The 25964-nt window shown below is 37.3% G+C and overlaps 1 protein-coding gene across 1 annotated transcript; it reads right to left on the reverse strand.

Moving 5' to 3' along the window:
- Positions 1 to 22902: 22902 nt before the first annotated feature.
- On the reverse strand, positions 22903 to 23808 carry LOC127081035 (uncharacterized). The gene has a single exon (XM_051021326.1). The coding sequence runs from the start codon at positions 23806 to 23808 to the stop codon at positions 22903 to 22905; it is 906 nt and encodes a 301-aa protein (XP_050877283.1).
- Positions 23809 to 25964: the final 2156 nt, after the last annotated feature.

Consider the following 25964-nt stretch of genomic DNA (forward strand, 5'->3'; position numbering starts at 1 on the left):
AAGCGAAACTTCGACATGGTTATGCTCAGATGCGTGGATAGACACGAAGCAGACTTGTTGATGATTGAAGTGCATGAAGGTTCCTTTGGTACTCACTCCAATGGACAAGCAATGGCAAAGAAGATTTTGTGAGCAGGTTACTATTGGCTGACAATGGAATCTGACTATTGCAAATTTGTGAAGAAATGCCATAAGTGCCAAATTTATGCTGATAAGATTCATGTTCCTCCGACACAATTGAATGTTATCTCTTCCCCATGGCCTTTCTCCATGTGGGGAATTGATATGATTGGTATGATTTAGCCAAAAGCTTCAGACGGACATCGTTTCATTTTGGTGGCAATTGACTACTTCACAAAATGGGTTGAAGCGGTATCATATGCAAATGTAACCAAGCAAGTTGTTGTGAGGTTTATCAAGAATCAAATCATATGCCGTTATGGTGTGCCAAGAAAGATCATTACTGATAATAGATCAAACTTGAATAACAATATGGTGGAAGCTCTTTGTAAAGACTTTAAGATTGCACATCATAATTCTTCTCCCTACAGACCCAAGATGAATGGCGTTGTTGAAGCTGGGAATAAGAACATCAAGAAGATGGTTGTCACATATAAGGATTGGCATGAGATGCTCCCATTTGCTTTGCACGGGTATCGAACATCCATCCGCACTTCAACAGGGGCAACCCCTTTCTCTCTTGTATATGTTATGGAAGTAGTACTCCCCGTGGAGGTTGAGATTCCATCATTGCGTGTGCTCATGGAAGCCAAGTTGACTGAGGCTGAATGGTGTCAGACCAGGTTTGTTCAGTTGAATTTGATAGAAGAGAAGAGATTAACTGCCATGTGTCATGGTCAGTTATTTCAGCAGAGAATGAAGAAAGCTTTTGATAAGAAGGTCAGACCTCGAGTGTTCAGAGAAGGTGACCTTGTTCTCAAGAAGATTTTGTTGTTCAAACCAGATTCTAGAGGCAAATGGACTTCTAATTATGAAGGCCTATATGTTGTTAAGAGAGCCTTTTCAGGCGGTGCTTTGATTCTTACAACTATGGATGGTGAAGAGTTCACTCGTCCTGTGAATGCAAATGCAGTCAAGAAATACTTTGCCTAAAAATAAAAGAATAACTCGCTAAGTTGAAAACCCGAAAGGGCGACTTAGGCAAAAATGTGCGTCTCGGTGGATTGAAAACCCGAAAGGGCGATCCAGGAAAAAATTAGAGACATAAAAACAGAAAGAATTTCCCGATGAGTTGAGTAACCCACCTTGGGGAAACTTATGCAAAAATTAGGGATTATGGCAAGTAACTGCAGTCTGCCGATCGACCAGTATCGGAAAGACCTGGGTTGAGCACAAGGGTTGACGTAGATTCATCATCCTAATAGCGGTCAAGAGCACAGTGGATATCAAAAGTGGTAGAAGGATTAAGGATCAGTTGTATTCAATGTAACCCTTTTCCATGTAAATTACCATTTTCAACTTTGTAAAAATCTACGGAGTCTTGTCATTTAGAGACTACCATTCTATCAAATAAAGTTGAGCCTTTATCCAATTATTTCTACTCTTATTTACTTCAGCCAATAGTTTAAATTTTATTATGATCATTTTGGAAAGTTACATTTTTTTAATCAAAATCATTTTTCTTTAAACGTATAAAAACAATAATTTTTCAAAGCAATTAAAAGGAAATATCAACAGGATTTCGAAGAACAACAAGTCCTTAAGTGCGAAACATCAGAGGTCCCCCAAGCAGTTAACCCTTCGGGTATCCCTAGTTGTTTGTGTTGATCCGGTTCCCCTATGGAGTGTTTGTTCCTTAGCAGGAGTTTCGATTCTTTTCCCCAACTGAGTTGGTTGATTCAGTACCTTGCAGCGTGTTATTTCCCCGACAGAGTTTCTGTGTTCCCCAACGGAGTTCATGTTTCTTCAGCAGGGTTGATCTTCAGCAGAGTAAGATGTTCTTCCCCAGTAGATCGTGTTGGTTTCCTCACCATTCGCCATCCGACTTGCTCCCATTCAGAGTTTCCTCCTGGTTTATGAGAAGCTATTTGTGTTCATCTTCTGTATGGTTGTCTCCCATTTAATATGGCGTTGACCTAAAATTCCCTACAAACTCGATGATGATTCCTCTCCTCAGCAGATCTCCTCCCTCGGCTAGATTTGAGCCTTTGGGTTGTTAATCTCTCTGTTCTCCAGCAGTTGTCTCCCTCCTTTTGTGGATTGACCGAGGATTGTATTGATGATTCAAATTCTTTGTGACACCTTTGTATCCTTTGTGATCGTTTTGTCAGCATAATCATCATATATACATATACACATACATTCATATAATTTCATAATTACATATTTGCATCATCATATTTGATTAATTTATTGGTTTGAGATTCTCATTCTCTATTATGGCGGTACTTTATCCCCATACAAGTTCGGTGTCTGTCCTCTCTCAATTATAGAAGGTCGGCCCCTTAAGCAGAAAGATTTTAACCTTTCTCCTCTTCCCCACTGAGTTGTTCCCTCGTGGATGATTATTACTTCAGTTATATCCTCATTGGGTTGAGTATTGATTGACTGTTTCTTTCTAGATCGCGCCTAGGTAGATGCTTTGAGTCGTCTAAGAGTTTGTTACCGAGTAACTGGTAATATTCTTCTTAGTTGGCAGTTTGTTACTTCTTGCCCCAATACCCGGCAAAGGTATCCCAGTTTTCCCGACAGTGGAATCCCCAGTGGATTCATTTGTTTCTGATTCCTTAGGAAGTATATCCTTTATATGTTCATCCTAACCGATGACAAATATCTTTCCTTCCCCTGCCTGAGTCTATCCTTGATATGTTCATCCTAACCGATGACGGATATTCTCATCCTATGGTATTCTACCCAGTAAAAAGGTAGTTGTAATCCCTATTTTGGTTCCCCAGAGAGTCAATCCTTGATATGTTCATCCTAACCGATGACGGGTTTCCTTCTCTTTGTGTCTTCTAACCAGTAACTGGTAGTTGTAAACCCTGCTTTCTCTCACAGAGTCTATCCTCGATATGTTCATCCTAACCGGTGACTGATTTTCTCTTTGATGGTCTTCTATCCAGCATTCGATAGATGTAATCCCTACTTCTTTTTGTTCAGTTGGTATATCCTTGATATATTCATCCTAACCGATGACGGGTATCCTTCTTGACAGTCCCAAGCAAGTCTATCCTTAATATGTTCATCTTAACCGATGACGGATTTTCTTCCCTTTTGAGTTTATCCTTGATATGTTCATCCTAACCGATGACGGATATTCTCATCTTCGGTCTTCTGCCCAGTAACTGGTAGTTGTAAATCCTATTTTCTGCATTTTTCCCCAGCAAGGATATTCTTACCCAGTAATCGGTAATGAATACTCTCTCCTGGCGGATCCTAGCAAGTCATCCTTGATATGTTCATCCTAAACGATGACAAATGTCCTCTCTGTCAGATCTTTATTATCTCCTCACCCAGTAACAGGTAGTAGATAATAGATTTCTGCTCCTCCTGTGTTGAAGTTTATTTCTTCCCTAGTTGAGTTGAGTGCGTGTTTCCTTAGTGAAATCGCTTTCCCTGCATGATTCAAGTACTTAAGTTTTATCCTGACTTACTCGTATCCCCTGCAGATGTTGTTGTTCCTCGGTTGAGTCTTTCCATTTTATATGGAACTCCTCTAGTCCCCCAGCAGTTTTAAGTCGTAGTCTGGCCTACGCCATAACTCCTTTTTCCCATAGTGTCTCTGTCTTCCCAATGAGTTTTCCTTACGAAATGCATTATACTCCTGCGGACTTTCGATCTCTATGATTTCTTTTCCTTTTGTGGCAATATTTCCCCACAGAGAATTCGCTTTTACATTCATATCATATGTATCATGAGGTCTCTTAGGGACCAAAATTTGTTTCTATGTGTTGTTTTTTTAAGCCCATTCTACTGAGTCGAGCCGAAGATTTTAACCTTCACCTCCTCAGTTAGACTATCTTTAAATAGGGGCAACTGTAAGACCCTAATTTTAACCCTACTATACCTCATGCAATTTCACCATAAGCATTAGAATTGGGATCATACCTTGGCATTCTCCTTGCCCCTCTTTCATTGGGTTTGTTTTGGGAAAGATCACAAAGTACTAGGTGATTGTATCATACCTGTATATTATCATTTTACTAACCAAAATACCAAAAATATGTATTTGCATTTGCCTAACTCTTTTGTAGGTAGGGCATGATTCCATTGATCTATCAAGTTCATATCTAGGGTTTGAGACCCTCATGACAAAGAGTACAACCATGGATTGATCCAAGAATGGTTATAAGCATCATATATGAGTCCCCAATGATTTCTACATGTCATACTGATTAAGTATTCTTCAAGAGTTTGAGGGTGATTTGCCTTGGAAGCCCTAGTTTGACTGGGTATCTTAAGTAACTTCTCCAACAAGCTATCTCACCAATTGATCAAGTTTCTCAAGCGACACTTCAAAATTCATCATCTTATGCATATATGATCTACCATGAACCAAGAAAGACCAAAGAATTAAAGGTTTGAAAGTTGGTTGATGGTGGTTGCCCAGATGAATTCATCTGATCAAAACTGGGTCTCCCTAGACCCTATCTCCTACAATTTTCACCATATGAAAATGATTCCAAGAGAAAAGGTACTCTAAATGACATTACAAACAACTTTCATGGTGAGACCTAGGGCTAGTTTTGCTTTGAAAATCATGTTCTATGTTGAAACATTATAGGTCATTTTGTCTAAACCCTAATTTGAAAGTCAACTTCCCAAGGCCATAACTTGCTCAATGTTTATGAGATGAAAGATTTCCAAGTTGCACAATCAAATTCAAGATGTCTACTTCAACGTTTATGTTTGTAGTGAAATAAAATTCAACTTTTATGAGCATGTGATATGAGGATACATTATAGGTCATTTTTGACCTATACCATTGAACAAGTGATTTTTCCAAACTTCAAAAATGAATAACTCTATCATTCTAAATCCAAATGGCAAGAAATTGGTGACCATTTTGAATGTCTTTAAAATAGATACAACTTTGATGAAGACACTTTTCTCATTTGAAGCCCACACAAAAAGTTAAGTAAGGTGGAATATTGAGATATATGGCTTGACACTTAGTAAAATTTTCAACATGTTAAAATTTCCAAACTTCCACCTCAAAATTCACCATGATCCAAGCTCCAAATGAAAAAGTGTTGAATATCAAACTCGTTCCCCTTGATCCAAGATTTCAAAATAACCCAAGTTCATGCATTTTGGATGAGGTTTGCTAGGGTTGCGCATGGCTTTAACAGGGATGCATCATTGGAAAGAATCAAATGTACAAACTTCAGTTCACATTGCCTTGCCATTCAAGCTTCATTCAGACTTCAACATGAATCATTTTGGACCTTAATGCATTGCATCATGGTCCTGTACATGCCCATACACTCGTGCCATTCACATTGCCAATTTTGGACATATTTTGAATTGTGTAAATATCATTGCCTTTGGCTATAAATAGAAGGCTTTTGAGCTCATTTGAATCACACCTTGCGCGCCAACTTTGCTCCCCAATTCAAACCCTCTCATTCTAAAGGAAAACCTGAGAAATTTCAATTTGAAATTTGAGTTTGAATCTCAACTGTTGGAGATTCAAGAACTCCAGGATCCACAGCCTTGCAACCTCTCCAATTACTTCCTGCTAGCTTCTCAAATGTGATCAGATCGTGTTTGAAGCAAGCAACATCAAATTTTGCACATCATTGAAGGTAATTTTCAGAAAACTTCATCTCTTCGATTCTCACTCAATTCTACTCAATTCCCTTGGATATTTGGTTTTATGAAGTCCTACCAATGTAGGCAAAAAGATTGAGTTGCTTAGAGGACAAATCGAAGCAACTCAGTTGATGCACCTTAAAATTCAACTCCTCATATCTCTCTATATATGTGGAGTTATTTAAAATTGAGGTGATATGCGTGATCTATACCATTTTATCTTTCAAATCATGTCCTCTTTTATCATCTATGATGCGATGATGACTGAACCATTCCGGCCAGGGTCATCGGAGAAGATGACCGACCTTTGGCTCTGGCGATGAGCTGGAAGTGTTCAGAGCCATTAGATGAGTTTGAAATGTTTTAATCCCGTGCGTTGCTTTTAAATACCAAGCCTATGTCGCGTTGATTGTAGTGCACCATGGAACGCGCGCTTCTCACCACTTGATCTGACACCTCAATTGATGAGGCAGATCAAGTGGTCCACGTTTTTTGCTATTTTCTGATTTTCATTTTAATTAGTTTATTTTCATTAATTCATATTAATTTTAATATTGATCCAAAAAATATGAGAGTTTCACCAAAAAATTTCAAATAATTTCCTCTTTCATATTTTGAATTAAAATTATTTTTTGGATCATTATTAATATTTTTCATGATTTAATTGATTTTGTGATTGTTTTTAATTTTTTAAAAATACTTTTAAGTCTTCAAAATTCTGAAATTTTTTCTCCAAGGTCCTTTGACCTTGTTTGACCTATGATAAATCTCATGGCCATTTCTTTGGTGTTTTGATGAAGTTTTAGGAATTTGACAAACCATATTTGATTTAAATGTATTATTTTAATATTTTTAATTTGAATAAATGCCAATTAATTGTGTTGACCAATTGTGATGACTTGGTTGAGTTTGACTCTGGTTGTTGGCCCTTGGTCAAGGTTGATTTGACTTTGTCAAGTTAATATCATTGGATTTAGGGGATTGATGCAATGTACATTGCATCTCCCAAAATGAATGGATGATATTAATTTGGTAAAAGTCCTCCTTTGGCCAATTTGAGTTTTGATCCATTCCCCTCCCTCTTCATCTCATTCCCATTCTTTATGCATTCATCTCATTTGGCCTATGATATCTCAAAGTCCTAAGGCTAGTTGATTGAAAAATCAACATAAGTATGGATGAGATTAGGCCACCTCTTTTGCATATTCTTTTTGTGTGTGGTATGTTTCATGAGCATAGTCATTTATACTATGTCTTTAACATGCATTAACACCAAAATTCTATTGCACAACCTCAAATAGTTGTGACTTCTACATAAGTCTAATTACGATTGCTTAACATATCACTAAATTTGTGACACAAAAGGCATAGCATTCTAGTTAGTGAGATTGTAAGTCTCCCCTCTTTCATGGTATTTTGTGGAAACTTGGCCTTTTTTCCTTACTTTGGAAGATGTCTTGGTTGAAGGATCCATGCTTGTGATAAGTTGGTTGAGTGTTCTCCAAAGAATGACTAAGAGATAAAAAGAAAAAGCAAAACAATACTAACTTCTAACTCATTAACAACTAACTTTTAATTTCAAGCCATTTACTTTAATGTCATTAAATTTCAGTCTTTATTCATTTGCCATTATTCATACCATTCTAATTGTTTATGCTAATGCAATTTTCACTTTGTCCACTTGGACCATATTGTGTGATATAGTCCATTTTGTGTATATTTTGTTTGTTTCTGTGGTCTTTGACCATTAATGTACATAATAACAACAAAAATCCTAAAAAACTTTTGTGTGACTGTTGGCTTGATCTTGGACAAATGGACTTAGAACTTAGGCAACATTCCTATGCTAAAGGACTTGGCCAATACCAAATTTTGTGAAACCAAGTGATTGCAATTTGAAACTTCATCTGATACATCATTCAAGATCCCTTTGAGTTCATATGCAACATGATCATTGTGAAGTTGTTATTTTGAACCTGTGACTTGTGGAATTCATCTACTACATGGGCTAATTTTGAAGAAGATAATGGAATGGCTAAATCTTGGATTTGGCTATCTTTATTTGATGCCTTGCTCTTCAAGATTGATATATTGTATGCATTGTTTGTTGCTTGATTCTAATACCCAAGGGAATTTGGGGTTTCTATATGGCATTCTTGCCTGTTGGATTGCAACCCATCGGTCAGATCTTTTCAACTGTTAACTTTTAATTTTGTGCATAGGATTAGTTTCTTCATCTCCTCCCCATTTCTTTAATTTCAAAATCTCTTCCTCCTTTTAGAAAACTTCTTTGTTTGAACTTGTTATTTTCTAAACTTTGACCACTTCCAAACAAGAAACTTTGGCCTTATGCCATTGCATTTTCAAACTTCTTTTCTTAATCAAACTTGTAAATAAACTTAATTATACTTGATTTAAACTTTCAAAAGCCATAAAAAAAAAGAACTATCTCATTCAAACCATTTTAGGCTTTGGTGCCTTTCAAACTTAAATTTTGTTAAAAGCAATGCATCCACTTTGAAATTTGTATCACGAACTACGAGGTTTTGATCCCTCATTTTTATGTTGGTACGTAGGCATAAGTCCGAAGGTTTCGTCAAACACAAAAATATAATTAATGAATTGATTTCTCATCCCCCCATTCTATTTGTTTGTAAACATCATTTTGTACAAAATAAATATGCACACAAAAAAGGGCTCCCTAGGAGTACGTAGGACACTTTGGGTGTTAACACCTTCCCTCTGTGTAACCAAACCCCTTACCTGTAATCTCTGGCATTTTATTAGTTTTGATTTGAAAACTTCTTACTTTTGGATTTTGTTCGTACTTTTCCCTTTTCCCTTGGACACAATAAAAGCGCGATGGCGACTCTGGTTTTATTGATGTCTAGCTTATCCATAGCTTGATGATCATGAATTTACCGCTACAACAAGAGCAAAAAATCTCCAAAAAAAGTGTGTAAACCAAAGTTAATCATTTTTTGCAATCTTGACGTTAAACCCTCTCAAAATATCAACCAAGAACAACCAACCATTTTTCAATACAAAACAAAACCAAAAAGTTAAAAAAGTTTAGGTTACAATCATTACCCAAAAATGTAAAAAAAGCTTGGTTGAAATGGTGTTGAGCTTGAATGTGAAGCAAAGAGTTTGGGATGAAAGTATTTATGGTGGGAGCTTAGTGATAGGGATGAGTTGCGAGTGTTAGAGAGTGGGAAGTTTTGAGGAAAAAAGGTGAAGTGAAAAAAAGTTGGTGGGGGTGACTTTTATGAGAGAAAGAATTTTTTTGTTTTGACTTAGGTTTAGAGAAGAGGGTTTGAATGATTTTTTCCAGAACTTTTGGGGGCTAGAAAGTGTGGTAAATGGAGGGAAATAGTATCCTTATTTATAGGGGAAACAAGTGGGTAAAAAAGAAATCACTTTGTGTGAAAAATAGAGTTATTACTGCTGTCTGCACAGGTTAATCGGTTAACCTGATTTGGTTAACCCATTAACACAGCCAAAAATGTCATAGGAAGCCTGTGCATGGTCTGGTTAATCGATTAACATGATTTAGTTAACCCATTAACCAGACCAAAAGTTGATTGGGGAGTCTAAATTATGGTTGTGTTAATATTTTAACCAAATCAGGTTAACCCATTAACCAAACCAAAAGTTAAATTTTCTTCTTCTTAATTTGCTGGTATTTTCTCTAAAGCTTTAACCACAAAACTCTAGTTTTCTCTTAGGTGTAAACACATGCCTTGATTCTGTGCAATATGACTTTGGTTATGGATGTTAATGTGATTATAGTGATGAAACAATGAATGTACTTATATGCAATAGGGCCATGGATTAGATGAAAGTTGTATGGGGGTAGGGTGAATTTTGGGGTATGACAATTGCCTCTATTTAATTTTCTCGGACCTGAATATATGGATGGCGACGACCTCCAATGTTCAAGGTAGAAGAGGATTAAATACTAATAGGAGTAACCTTAAATTTTCCCTGTCGGGAGATGAGAGTGTTATGATTTATTAGGGATTATGCATGGTTATGATGGTTATGCATGCAATGTCGTGTATGCAACATAAGTATCTTCTCAAGGAGGAAGGTTTGATGTCAGAATCCCGAGAAGATGGAGATAAGAAAACTCCACTGGGGATGAGAGAAAGGGTAGCTTTCCCTAGAAACAGATGGGGAAAAACAAAATGGTGATTCCTAGCAACGACTGGAACACATGACATCTACTAGGGATCAAATGAATAAACTCAGCGATGATTCTTAGCAACGGCTAGAATACCTAACTTAGTGGGGGAAGATAAATGATTTTAAATGATGATGCCTAGAAACGGATGGGACATCTGACTCAGTTGGAGAGAAATGACAGGGTACAGTGATGATTCTTAGCAATGGCTAGAATACCAGATTCTATGGGGAAAAGAAGTCATTCAGTGACGATTCCTAGCAACGGTTGGAATACCTAGCTTGACTAGAGATACAACTTTCCATGAAGGTACATCGACGATTCTTAGCGAAGGCTAGAATACCTGACTTGACTGGAGATACAACTTTCCATGAAGGTACAATGACGATTCTTAGCGAAGGCTAGAATACCTGAATCGACTGGAGATACAACTTTCCATGAAGGTACAATGACGATTCTTAGCGAAGTCTAGAATACCTGAAATCCGTCGAGAAGATCAAATAGTTCAGTGATGATTCTTAGCAACAGCTAGAATACCTGACTCTGTTGAGGAGAATACAGAAGTCCAATGATGATTCTTAGCAACTGTTGGAATACCTGACATCTGATGGGAAAATGAGCACTTCAGTGACGATTCCTTATAAAAATTGGAATACCTGACTTATGCTGGGGAAATAAATTTAAGGAGACTCTCGGCTATGCACATTTGAATCGACTTGGGGAATGAGCCCAAAATGCCTCCAGTCTGAAAAAGGAGAGTTCAATGACAATTCTCAATAACATCTAAGAATACCTGACTCTGCGGGGAGGGGGGAAAATATGGTGATGACAATATCAACAATGAATAGAATACCTAATTCCTCTGGGGAAACTTAAAATGAAACGAAATAGTTTAGCGATGATTCCTAGCAACGGCTGGAATGCGTGACTCTGCTTGGGGAATGTTTTGAGGATGAACGTTGATTCTATTAGGGAAAATCCCTAACAACGGTTGGAAAATTCCAAACTCTGATGAATCAATTTTTTGTTAATGAGATACTTATGAGGTGATGTTATGTATGTCGATGCGTGTTTGGGATTTCACATGGGAATGTACGAAATGCAGGGTTCGCACGTTGTGCCAAGTATGATTGGGCTTTACGGGGGAACGTATCTAAGGAATGCCAATGGGGATTGGGCTTAAAAAGGGTGATTGGAGAAAGTTTACTGACTTCCCGGTGCTTGAGAAATTAGAGCTCGACGTCCAAGCAAGCGTTGAGTGTAATGATTGAAAATTCCTGCTGGGGAAGAAATGATTGGCCATGTCCAAGGGACTGTGTGGTGCTTTCAGGTTGGGGATGCCATATGTGTTTTGGTTACCTTTAGCAATTTCTGAAAGAAATGTAATTCAATGTTGTTTCCTTTAAATTTTTATTTTTGAAAGAAGGTTTTTTAACAAAAAATTTCCAACGTAATATCATTTAGAAAAATTCAAATTTCACACACAAAAAAGGCAAAGTAAAAATATTGAGCACATATAATAGAACTGACTTTATTTATAAATAGTCCCAAAATGAGTGATTTTGTACAAAGGAAGTAATTCCTAAAAAAGGTGATCGCGAAAAGAAAATGATAATTGTAATGGCAATGAAACATCTCGGGTTTCCACCAAATTCTAACTCTGCTATAGTCTTTACGCCCTCGGTCATCCTTTGATCTTGCTTTCAGAAGGAGAGCGACTGGATTGACTTGCTGGGGAAGACACATAATTGACATGCTGGGGAAGCCACATGATTGACTTGTCGAGGAGTGAAGAAGGACTCCTTGCAGGATGTAACCTCTCGCTCTTATTAAATCCCTAATTTTTACCTAGACCACCCTTTCGGGTTTCCAGTCTACCAGGATACCCATTTTTGCATTAGTCGCTCTTTCAAGTTTTCAACTTATCGGGTTTTCTCTTTTTTCTTCAAGCTTAGTATTTTTTGACTACATCCTCATTCACCGAGGATGGAAGATCTTCGCCATCCATAGTTGCAAGGATTAAGGATACTCTAGAGAAAACCTTTCTTACAACATATGGACTTTCGTAGTTTTGCGTCCATTAACCCCTTGGGTCAGTATGGATTGGAAGAATCATTTTTTCAGCACGAGGTCTCCAGCCTTGAGGCTGTGGGGAAAAAACTTCTTGTTGTAACACCCTAACCCCCACACATAATTTATTGCATAAATTAAATATAAAATAAAACCACGTAGGGTGTCACATATTCATAACACACATGACCTGCTCCGTAACACGGGTTTCAACAGTAAATTTCAATACACACATTGGTAATAAGGATTTTTACATGACATCTTACTTGTCTGAATCATACCTGGGATGTTTACATGACATCCTTCTCATCTGATCGGTATTATATATTCACAAAATAAGATATTCACAACTTGTCACTACATGCTCACTTCCATTTTTAAGTATCATCGTAGCGGAATTATCATCACAATTATGGAAGATAAAGCAAGTAATAACATCTACTCTGAACTTAAATTGCAATAACAAAATAAGAGAGTTCTAATCAATCAACTAAATATCTTAAGAATTCTCAACAACAAAATTAGTCTTATGACTTCAACATGATCAAACATAAGGAATAATGTAAGTGTTTAACCCAACCCGACGTTACATGATCAAAGCAAGGTACCACTAGTAAAAGCGACAAAATAAAGAAGTAATCCAAGAGCTACCTTCCACTTACTTCATGAATACTACTCTTGAGTATCTGCATGATGCCCATGTAAAGGCAACATTCAAACAGAATGGGTGAGAATTCATCTCAATAGTAATGATATAGAATGAAGAATAGAGTACAACATCTACACAATCATGCTTAACAATATATCACATTCTTACATCCAAATCATAATCAACATCATACATGACAACATCTCAATTATCATCAACATCATACAAATCCATATCTCAATTATCATTAACATCATATGCAACAACATCTCACCCAACAACACATCAACAACAATCAATACAAATGCAACACTTATGCAATATACTCAACACCAACTCAACATGCACATGGTACCAAAAAGAACACTCTGGTTAATCTCACTCCATGATCCCCACCATAGGATCGATTCCCTCTTGGAACCGGAGCACACCAAAATCGCTATTATCACCATAGGTAACGCTTCACTAATCCCCCATAATAGGAATTAGCTACTCGCACCCGATCCCTCACCATGGGATCGAGGCTCACCGAAAATCGTTACCATCAACATATGTAACGCTTCACTAATCCCCCATAATAGTAATTAGCTACTCATACCCTATCAATCACCAAAGAATCGAGGATTACCAAAATTGGACCGAAGCCCGTACACCAAGATTCATGACTCTCAAATAACATGCATTAACACAATAAGGTTCACTTAAAGGATCCCCACACACATCTCATCATTTATCCATCACACCATTCATCATGCAACAACCAATTCATGTTACCACATGAATAATATCAACAAATAACAACAACTCATCAACATCTTAACATCATCGACATAACAACATAATTATCACACAATGATATTACAACAATGCAACAATTCATCAACCAAACGTATAAACCAATATATTTATCAATACAGTAAGCATGTGAATATTATTAAAACATATCAACAATCATTACCATTTTTTAGGTCTGAGAGTTATCTTTCTAACTCTTCAAACACCATTAAAATCGGACATACGAAATGAAAGTTATGACCAAAATCGTCGGGATGTGTCAACAATTCATTAACCGAACGTAAGAACAAAAACTTCACCAACATAGTAGGCATAGGAATAATACTCAATCAATTTACTTATCACCATCACATTATATTTCTTAGAGTCACATTTCTAATGCTTTAAACCCAACCCAAATGATTCACGAGTTGAAAGTTATGATTAAAACCGTGCACGAAGGCGTTACTAAAAAGTTGTTGTTTTCTACATTTTCTGACATAGTTTTCATCTTCTTCAACCCAAAAAAATGTCCATGAAATAATATCCAAAATTATTTTATTCCTGAAACAAAGTTATAGCCCTCTGTTTCAGATATCCAACACTTTAAACGACACTTGATTTAGACTTACGGATCAAAACTTATGGCCAAAACTATTTCGACCGAAAAACACAATAAAAGGCTCGCGATTGTGATGGAAAAAATGCATAATTTTATGCATTTTTCATCGTTGGAGGCCTTCCGGACCTCCGATTTCGATTCCGTAAAAAGCTAAACATTCAGGAAATTATAACCTATGCAATACTATAATTATCTAAGATTAATTTACAGTTTTAACACAATTAAATCATCTAATCATTGTTTCAAGATTATGTCTAAAACCTTCAAAATTGCAACAATGGTGAATATAAGTTCAATCATCAAAATAGAAAACTACACATATATAAGACATACGAAATTCATCATACAATCATCATAGCATCCAAATTCAAAATTATGAATCAAAGCACTCAATCCTAAGGAGGTTAAGGGTTCCTCCATTCTATCCTTCTATAATACCCTTTACTATTGGAACAAGTTCTCACCCTTACCTTAGATTTTTCAACAAGATGCATACTTCAAACTCTAACAATGAATATTTTCCTTTAGCCCTAACCCTTGCCTCTTCTCACCACAAAATTCTATTTTATGTAAAATCCTCCAAACTTTTTTACTAACTTTTTTATCATTAACCTAATCCCCCTCAATTAGGAACTTCCACCATTGCCCTCACTTATCATATTATTTACCACCATATCTCTTTTGGCTCTAATTTTATTTTAATAAAATAATACTAATAATATTCTTCTTTTTCTCCCTACTATTTCTACTCTTCTATTTTATTACAACCAATTAAATAAAATAGTTATAGGCTAATTATTAAAAATTCTCATTATTCCCATTAAATAAGTAAAATAACTAAATTTCATTATTTAATTAAGATGCTCATATTATAGTTATTTTATTTATTTATTTAATTAATTCGAATAAAATACTATTTATTTCAATCACTAATTAAAATTCTAATTAATTATCAACAACTATACCAAACTCTTACTCCCTCCATACTTCTATTTCAAGGATACCTACCCCCACAATCATACACAATTAATTTAAAACACCCATTAATCATATAAAAATCTAAATAGTTCAAATTAATTAATTAATTAAATTCGGGATGTTACAACTCTCCCCCACTTAAGAAATTTTCATCCTCGAAAATTCCTTGAGGAAAATAGAGTCGGATACGAATCCTTCATCTGCTTCTCACGTTCTCAAGTCATGCTCCCACCAGTTGATCCATCCCAAACTACCTTCACTAAGGCAACCTCTTTACCATGAATGGGTTTCACTTCTCGATCCTCTATCTGCACAGGTGATACATCAAAAGTCAGATTATCTCCCACCTACACATCATCCACTTGGATCACATGAGATGGATCTGAAATATATCTCCTCAACTGAGACACGTGAAACACATCATGAAGATTAGCGAGCAGCGACAGCAAAACAATCCTATAGGCCACCTCTCCTATCCTCTGTAAAATCTGGTACGGGCCAACAAAATGTGGTGTGAGCTTTCGAGACTTCAAAGCTCGACCAACACCAGTTACCGGCGTAACCCTCAAAAACACGTGATCTCCCTCCTAGAACTCAAGCGCTTTCCTCCTCTTGTCATGGTAACTTTTCTGATGACTCTACGATGCTTTCATCTTTTCTTGGATCATCTTGGTCTTTTCAGTCGTCAAGTGAACAATCTCAGGTCCGAGCACAAAATGTTCGCCTGACTCATACTAACATAAATAAGTTCTCCTACCATACAACGCCTCATATGGTCCATTTTGATACTAGAATAGAAACTATTGTTGTAGGTAAACTCAATCAATGACAAGTAGTTATCACAGTACCTCCTTGTTCTAACACATAAACCCTCAATTGGTCCTCCAAAGTTTGGATAGTCCTCTTTATTTGACCGTCCGTCTATGTAAGATAAGAAGAACTCAACTTCAGCTTAATACCCAAAGTAGCCCGCAGACTCTCCCATAACCTCGATGTAAATCTCAAATTTCTATCTGATACAATACTTGAAGGATTACCATTCAACTTCACAATATCATCAATATACAATTTATTCAGCATCTGCAAAGGATAATTGTCCTCATTGGTATAAAATGAGCCGATTTGGTCAATTTATCCACAATCACCCAAATTGAATCGCATCCCTTTGAAGTATTCGGTAAATCTATTACGAAGTTCCTGAAAATACTATCCCATTTCCAGTATGGAATATTCAATGGTTGCATCAGACCCAACGACTTCTGATGCTCGATCTTTGACATCAGACAGGTCAAACAAGCATACACAAACTTGGCATCCTCTTTCTTCATTCTTGGCCATCAAAACATATTCTTTAAATCTTGATACATATTAACATCATGATAAATACTCAATCCACTTCTGTGACCCTCCTCAAGAATACTCCTATTAAATTCCGGTACATTAGAAACACAAATTCTATCTCTGAACATCATCACACCATTTTCATCAACTCGAAAATCACATATGTTACCTTGGTTGATTAATGTGAGACGATCTATCAAACTCAAATCAGATCTCTGACCTTATCTGATCTCTTTAAGGATACCACTCGTCAACTTCAACATACCTCACTTCACACTGTTATGAGTTTCTCTACCCACTAACTCATATCTTTGAATTACTCAATCAGTTCTAACTCTCGATCCATAAGCACCGACCTGTGTAAAAACTTCTTACTCATCGCAACAACTATAATATTAGCTTTACCCGAATGGTAACTCAAATTAAAATCATAATCCTTCAAAAGTTCAAGCCATCTCCCCTGCCTCATATTCGACTTCTCTCATCAAAAAAATATTTCAAACACTTGTGATCACTGAACACTTTGAATTTTGATCCAAATAGGTAGTGCCTCCAAATCTTCCACATGAATACCACTGTTGTCAACTCAATATCATGCGTAGGGTAATTTCTTTCATGAAATCTCAACTGTCTCTAAGCATAAGCCACAACTTGACCATTTTGCATCAACACACCTCCTAGACCTATCTTCGAAGCATCACAATATAAAACAAAGAACTCACTTGGATTCTCGAAATAAAAATTGGAGAAGCCATCAACTTCTTCTTGAGTTCTTGGAAACACTTTTCACAATGCACATCCCAAACATACGCTAGATCTTTTCGAGTCATCTGAGTTAACAACAATGCTAAATTTGAAAAACCTTTAATGAACTTCCTGTAGTAACCAGTCAATCCAAGAAAAACATCTAATCTCAGTGGCAGACTTCAGAGTCTCCCATAGTAACATGACATCTATATTCGATAGGTCCACGTTTATACCACCACTAGAATCACATGACCAAGGAAACTCACTTCCTTTAACCATAACTCGCATTTGGAAAAACTTTGCATATAAATGGTTCTCTTTCAATGCCTACAATACAATTCTCAGATCACTCATAACTTCATACTACCGTCCCTCTTCTTCACTAACGACACCGACACACCCCACAAAGAAACACTTGGTTAAACAAACTTCTTCTAAAGCAAATCTTCTAGTTGCTTCTTCGATTCCCCAATTCTAAAGTAGACACCCTATAAGGAGCCATCGACACCTGACTAGTACCAGGTACTAAGTCTATAGAAAAATTCACTTCGCGCTCTGGAGGCAAATCACTGATGTCTTCAGGAAACACTTCAGGAAATTCACACACTCTAGGAAGATCACGAACAACACCCTGTCCTCTAGCTTCTAACGAAGCTAACATCACAAACACGTGTTCCATATCCTTCACAGATTCTCTCACTTGCTTAGCTGATACAAACGTCAACTCTTCACCTCTATCAAATTCAAATTCACGCTCTAGAGGCGAGTTGCAGATATCTTTAGGAAAACATCAAGAATCACACACCACTGGCATAACACTAGTCGTCACACTTCTCTCTACTCTCTGAGAAACAACACTAACCATACCTGGTCGTTTTCCTTAAAGACTTCCCAACTTAACTAGCAGACAGGAATCTCAATCCACATCATCTTTAGTGTTAGGAACAACACATCTTTAACATCGCCTGAGCTCTTGCAATCAGCGGCACACTGCACCAACTTATCAAAACAATTGGTAAACACTTGGTTTAACTCCAACCAATTTATTCGAAGAATAACATCGACTTTTTCCAACAAAATACAAACCATACACATCCTCAAGGAGCACGTCATGATACTCAACACACCACTGGCTCATCTCTAGCCAAAACATCGCCTTCCCCATCACAAGGAAGCGACCAACGAGAACACTGGCCCGTATTCCCTCAAGGATCACACCATATGTCTAACCAACATCATCCTCGAATCCAACCTCTCTTCAGGTTCAGGAAAAGCACAACACTCTCAAAACAGGTTAACTAGCCAACATTGCACTCTTGCATTCAACAACATAATGTCCAATCTCGATACAGTTGGAACATCCAAGATAAGGAGAGGCTTCTCCCCCACTTGTTTCATTCCCAACCTGCAAATGGAAAATAAAACAAGCAACGACAGTGTTCTCACACACATGTCGCATACTAGGGAACAAACATAATTAAACAACCTGACCGGATGGACCGACCTGCTCTGATAACACTAATGTACCACCCTAAACCCCACACATAATTTATTGCATAAATTAAATATAAAATAAAACCACGTAGGGTGTCACACATTCATAACACACATGACCTGCTCCGTAAGACGGGTTTCAACAGTAAATTTCAATACACACATTTGTAATAAGGGTGTTTACACGACATTCTACTTATCTGAATCATACCTGGGATGTTTACATGACATCCTTCTCATCTGATCGGTATTATATATTCACAAAGTAAGACGTTCATAACTTGTCACTGCATGCTCACTTCAATTTTTAAGTATCATCGCAGCAGAATTATCATCACAATTATGGAAGATAAAGCAAGTAATAACATCTACTCTCAACTTCAATTGCAATAACAAAATAAGAGAGTTTTAATCAATCAACTAAACATCTTAAGAATTCTCAACAACAAAATTAGTCTTATGACTTCAACATGATCAAACATAAGGAATAATGTAAGCGTTTAATCCAACCCGATGTTACATGATCAGAGCAAGGTACCACTAGTAAAAGCGAAAAAATAAAGAAGTAATCCAAGAACTACCTTCCACTTACTTAAGCAATACTACTCTTGAGTACCTGCACGATGCCCATGTAAAGGCAACATTCAAACAGAAGGGGTGAGAATTCATTTTAATAATAATGATATAGAATGAAGAATAGAGTACAACATCTACACAATCATTCACAACAATATATCACATTCTTACATCCAAATCATAATCAACATCATACACGACAACATATCAATTATCATCAACATCATACAAATCCATATCTCAATTATCATTAACATCATATGCAACAACATCTCACCCAATAACACATCAACAACAATCAATACAAATGCAACACTTATGGAATGTACTCAACACCAACTCAACATGCACATGGTACCAAAATGAACACTCTGGTTCATCTCACTCCATGATCCCCACCATAGGATCGATTCCATCTTGGAACCGGAGCACACCAAAATCGCTACCATCACCATAGGTAACGCTTCACTAATCCCCTATAATAGGAATTAGCTACTCGCACCTGATCCATCACCATGGGATCGAGGCTCACCAAAAATCGTTACCATCAACATATGTAACTCTTCACTAATCCCCCATAATAGGAATTAGCTATTCGCACCCGACCCATCACCAAAGAATCGAGGCTCGCCAAAATTGGACCGAAGCCCTTACACCAAGATGCATGACTCTCAAATAACATGCATTAACACAATAAGATTCACTTAAAGGATCCCCACACACATCTCATCATTTATGCATCACACCTTTCATCACGCAACAACCAATTCATGTTACCACATGAATAATATCAACAAATAACAACAACTCGTCAACATCTTAACATCATCGACATAACAACATAATTATCACACAATGATATTACAACAATGCAACAATTCATCAACCAAACGTATAAACCAATATATTTATCAATACAGTAGGCATGTGAATATTATTAAAACATATCAACAATCACAACGAAATGAAAGTTATGACCAAATTCGTCGGGATGTGTCAACAATTCATTAACCGGACGTAAGAACAAAAACTTCACCAACACAATAGGCATAAGAATAATACTCAATAAATTCACTTATCACCATTATATTATATCTCTTAAAGTCACCTTTCTAATATTTTAAACCCCAACCCAAAATGATTCACGAGTTGAAAGTTATGATCAAAACCGTGCACGAAGGCGTTACTAAAAAGTTGTTGTTTTCTAAATTTTCCGACATAATTTTCATCTTCTTCAACCCAAAAAACGTCCATGAAATAATCTCCAAAATTATTTTATTCCTGAAACAAAGTCATAGCCCTCTGTTTCAGATATCCACCTCTTCAAATGGAACTCGATTTGGATTTGCGGATCAAAAGTTATGGAAAAAATGATTTCGACCGAAAACACAATAAAAGGCTCGCAATTGTGACGGTCAGAATGCATAATTTTAGGCGTTTTTCATCGTTGGAGGCCTTCCGGACCTTCGATTTCGATTCCATAAAAAGTTAAACATTCAGGAAATTATAACCTATGCAATACTATAATTATCTATGATTAATTTACAGTTTTAACACAATTAAATCATCTAATCATTGTTTCAAGATTATGCCTAAAACCTTCAAAATTGCAACAATGGTGAATATAAGTTCAATCATCAAAATAGAAAACTACACATATATAAGACATATGAAATTCATCATACAATCATCATAGCATCCAAATTCAAAATTATGAATCAAAACACTCAATCCTAAGGAGGTTAAGGGTTCCTCCATTCTATCCTTCTATAATACCCTTTACGATTGGAACAAGTTCTCACCCTTACCTTAGATTTTCCAACAAGATGCATACTTCAAACTCTAACAATGAAGTTTTCCTTTAGCCCTAACCCTTGTCTCTTCTCACCACAAAATTCTATTTTATGTAAAATCCTCCAAACTTTCTTACTAACTTTTTTATCATTAACCTAATCCCCCTCAATTAGGAACTTCCACCTTTTCCCTCACTTATCATATTATTTACCACCATACCCTTTTGGCTCTAATTTTCTTTTAATAAAATAATACTAATAATATTCTTCTTTTTCTCCCTATTATTTCTACTCTTCTATTTTATTACAACCAATTAAATAAAAATAGTTATAGGCTAATTATTAAAAATTCTCATTATTCCCATTAAATAAGTAAAATAACTAAATTTCATTATTTAATTAAGATTCTCATATTCAGTTATTTTATTTATTTATTTAATTAATTCGAATAAAATACTATTTATTTCAATCACTAATTAAAATTCTAATTAATTATCAACAACTAAACCAAACTCTTACTCCCTCCATACTTCTATTTCAAGGATACCTACCCCCACAATCATACACAATTAATTTAAAACACCCATTAATCATATAAAAATCTAAATAATTCAAATTAGTTAATTAATTAAATTCGGGGTGTTACAACATATGGGCTCCTCTAGGGAAAACCTTTCTTACAACATATGGGCTTTCATAGTTTTGCGTCAATTAACCCCTTAGGTCAGTGTGGATTGGAAGAATCTTTTTCAGCACGAGGTCTCTGACCTTGAGGTTGCGGGGAAAAACCTTCTTGTCGTGTGCCCTCTTGATGCGTTTTTGATAAAGCTAACCATGGCAGATGGCTGCCAAGTGTTTCTCATCAATGATGTTTAGTTGGTCAAATCGAACTTGTATCCGCTCAGCCTCATCAAGCTTAACATCGGTCAAAATCCTTAAGGAAGGAATCTCTACTTCTACTGGCAAGACTGCATCCATGCCATACACAAGGGAGAAGGGAATTGCCCTAGTGGAATGCGTACTGAAGTACGATAACCATGTAATGCGACCGGGAGAATTTGGTTCCAATCTTTGTAGGTTTCCACCATCTTTTGCATGATCTTCTTGATGTTTTTGTTAGCTTCCTCAACAATCCCATTCATTTAGGCCTATAAGACGATGTGCTGTGGTGGTCGATCTTTCAATTTTGGCATACCTCTTTCATCATTTTGTTATTGAGGCTAGATCCATTAACAGTAATGATCTTGTTAAGGACCCCATAACAGCAAATAATTTATTTCCTGAGGAATCGAGCCACCACCTGTCTGGTAATGTTGGCGTATGAGGTTGCTTCTACCCATTTCGTGAAGTAGTCAATGGCTACAAGGATGAAGCGGTGTCCATTTGAGGCAGTTGGCTCTATGCGTCCGATCACGTCAATGCCCCACATGGCAAAAGGCCAAGGTGATGTTAGGACATTAAATGGCATTGGTGACACATGGATCTTGTCGGCGTGGATCTGGCCCTTGTGGCATGTTTGGATGCGGAGGTGATAGTAAACCTCCATGGTCATCCAATAGCAGTTGGCCCTTAAGATTTTCTTTACCATGGCGTTCCCACTGACATGCGTCCCAAAGGATCCTTCATGAATTTCCATTATAATCTGGTTCGTTTCTTGCTTGTTCACACATCTAAGCAGAACCGAATCATAATTTCTCTTGTATAATACCCTTCCACATCTAACCTTGTATTATAGTTTCCGAAGATACTTCTTTCCGATGATGGATGCGTCCACAGGGTACTCTTGGTTCTCTAAGAATTTCATGATGTCGTAGAACCAAGGATGACCGTCAGCTTCGTCTTCTGCTGCCAGACAGTAAGCAAGCTCGCCCAAGTAGTTAAGTTGAAATGATGACACTTAATTCGTCAACTTGACCTTAAACATGGACGCCAAAGTTTCCAAGGCGTCATCTAGCTTATTCTCTTCTCCAAGGATGTGGTGGAATGTAATCTCATCAAAGTAGGGGACTAGTTTCAAGACATGCTCTTTGTAAGGAATGAGCTTGTGATCTCTAGTATCCCAATCTCCTTTGAATTGGCTGATTAACAAGGTCGAATCTCCATAGACTTCAAGGATTTTGATCCTAAAATCGATAACAACTTCAATACCAAATACACAAACCTCATACTCGGCCATGTTGTTTGTATATTCAAAACACAACATTGCGGTGAAGGGGAGGTGGCAATTAGTTGTAGAAGTGATTACTTCCCCAATTCCATTGTCGCGAGCATTAGAAGCTCCATCAAAAACCAAGAACCATCGTGATCCAGGTTCGGGTCCTTCCCCGAAACCGGGGATGTTGCAATCCCTAATGAACATGATGTCTTCATAGGGGAATTCAAAATGCATAGACTGGTAGTCTTCCAAGGGTTGTTGCATAAGATAGTCAAACAATACACTCCCTTTGATGGCCTTTTGAGTGACATGTTGGATGTCGTACTCGGTTAAAGCCATTTGCCATTGGGCTACACTACCTGTTAGAGTTGGCTTCTCAAGGATGTATTTGACAGGATCCATCTTATAGATCAACAATTTTGTATGTGTGAGCATGTACTGTCTTAAACATTTGGCATCCCATGCTAGTGCGCAACAAGTCTTTTCAAGCATTGAATACCTACTCTCGTAATTTGTGAACTTCTTGTTCAAGTAGTATATTGCGTGTTCTTTTTTACCAGTCTTGTCATGTTGGCCAATGGCACACCCCATAGACCCTTCGAGGACGGTGAGATACACGAACAATGGTCTACCAGGTACAAGAAGCATCAACACGGGGGGTTCTTGCAAGTACTCCTTTATTTTGTCAAATGCGCCTGGCAACCGTCGTTCCAAATGATGGCTTGATCCTTTCGAAGAAGTTTGAAGATTGGGTCGCACGTGGCCGTGAGGTGAGATATGAACCTAGCAATATAGTTCAATCTACCTAGGAATCCTCAGACTTCCTTCTCAGTTTTGGGTGCAGGCATAACTTATATGGCCTTCACTTTCTCGGGATCTACCTCAATGCCACGTTGGCTAGTGATAAAATCTAGCAACTTGTCGGATCTTACCCCAAACGTTCACTTGTTAGGATTAAGCCTCAATTTGAACTTTTTCAGACTCTCAAACAACTTTTCTAGATTGACAAGGTGTTCCTCTTCGGTTTGAGACTTGGATATCAGATCGTCAACATAGACCTCAATCTCTCTATGAATCATATCGTGAAAGAGAGTGACCATGGCTTGTTGGTATGTGGCATCGGCGTTCTTAAATCTAAAAGACATCACCTTGTAGCAGAAGGTTCCCCATGGAGTTATGAAAGTGGTTTTCTCTATATCTTCTTGAGCCATACGGATCTGGTTATAACCAGAGAAACCATCCATAAAAGAGAAAATAAAGAACTGAGCGGTATTGTCCACTATCACGTCAATGTATGGTAGAGGAAAGTCATCTTTGGGACTTTCTCTATTTATATCTGTATAATCTACGCATATTCTCACTTTGCCATCCTTCTTAGGTATAGGCACAATGTTAGCAATCCATTGAGGATAATTAGAGACCGCTAGGAAGCCGGCGTTGAGCTGTTTTTGTACCTCCTCCTTGATCTTCATAGCCATATTGGGACGGGTCTTTTGTAGCTTTTTCTTTACTAAAGGGCATTTCTCTTTAAGAGGAAGATGGTGGACCACGATATCAGTATCGAGGTCGGGCATGTCTTGGTATGACCATGCAAACACATATGTGTACTCCTTCAAGGGCTTGATAAGTTTTTCCTTCACCTCGTCTTATAGAACGGAGCCGATTCAGACTTCTTTCACTTCCTCATTTGTCCAAAGGTTAATCACTTCCAGTGATTCTTCGTGCAGCTGGATGACCTTTTCCTCTTGCTTGAGCAGTCTTCCCATTTCTTCGAGGAGTTCGGCCTCTTCCTCACACTCTTCTTCATCTTGATTAATTGGGTTGTCAAAGTCGTACGAGACCATATCAGAATTGTCATTGGTGGTAATTGAAGGTGATTTGCACGATTTAAGGTTCACGCTTTTATTAATATGAAAGAAAAGATGATTTTGAAAAGATTTTTTTAAGAAAATTTCCATTTTTGAAAAAGGTGAAATAAATAAATGAAAGACAAGGATCTCAAAATTGACTGCAAACATGGACCTTTTTCGTTAATGATTAATAAGGAAATTTGATGATGCCCTACAAATGATTCCCCCGTGCCTTATCCTGACATGGGTTCTTTTGATAAAAAGAAAGGAAAACAACATTGGAAATTATATTTTAATCAGGGTGACTTTAGGTATTTCAATCTCGGTCCACTTGGTGGCACCATTTCCATCGGTCTTTGTGAAGATCAATCCAACATCTTCTTCTTCGTCTTCCTCCACGACATAGATATGGTTGTCATCAAGGTAACCAGAACTTGAGAAGTTTTCGGATAGCGGGAGCACTTATCCCTTTGTAGCTATCAGCGCGGGCTTCTTCAAATTTTGCGAGTTGTATCCCAAACCAGTACGATCCTTATTGGCAGACAGCTCAAGCATTCTTCCCCACCCTTGAGGGTGCCCTTTTTTGATGATGGTCAGGGCGTCTTGGAGAGAGGCCATTGGAGATTTGGCATTTTTTGATACATCCCTTGCTGAGCAAACCATTTCAACATTGATTACTTCAAATGATTGTAACGAGATTTCCTTCATCTCCCCTTCCCCTTCAACGTATCGGAAAGATGCAAGATGACTTACCATAATATCCTTCTCACCCTCTACAACAACCAGTTTATCGTCAACTAAGAATTTCAATCTTTGGTGGAGTGTTGAAGTGACTGCACCAGCTGAGTGGATCCAAGGCCTTCCAAGCAGACAACTGTAAGCTGGATAGATGCCCATGACAAAGAAAGTGATAAGGAAAGTATGGGGACCAATCTTCATAGGCAAATTCACCTC

Source organism: Lathyrus oleraceus, chromosome 5 (assembly GCF_024323335.1).
Source record: "Lathyrus oleraceus cultivar Zhongwan6 chromosome 5, CAAS_Psat_ZW6_1.0, whole genome shotgun sequence".
NCBI lineage: Eukaryota > Viridiplantae > Streptophyta > Magnoliopsida > Fabales > Fabaceae > Lathyrus > Lathyrus oleraceus.

Coding starts and splice junctions, on each gene's coding strand:
- LOC127081035 (XM_051021326.1), bottom strand. CDS start 23,808: ATGCTTCTTGTACCTGGTAGACCATTGTTCGTGTATCTCACCGTCCTC.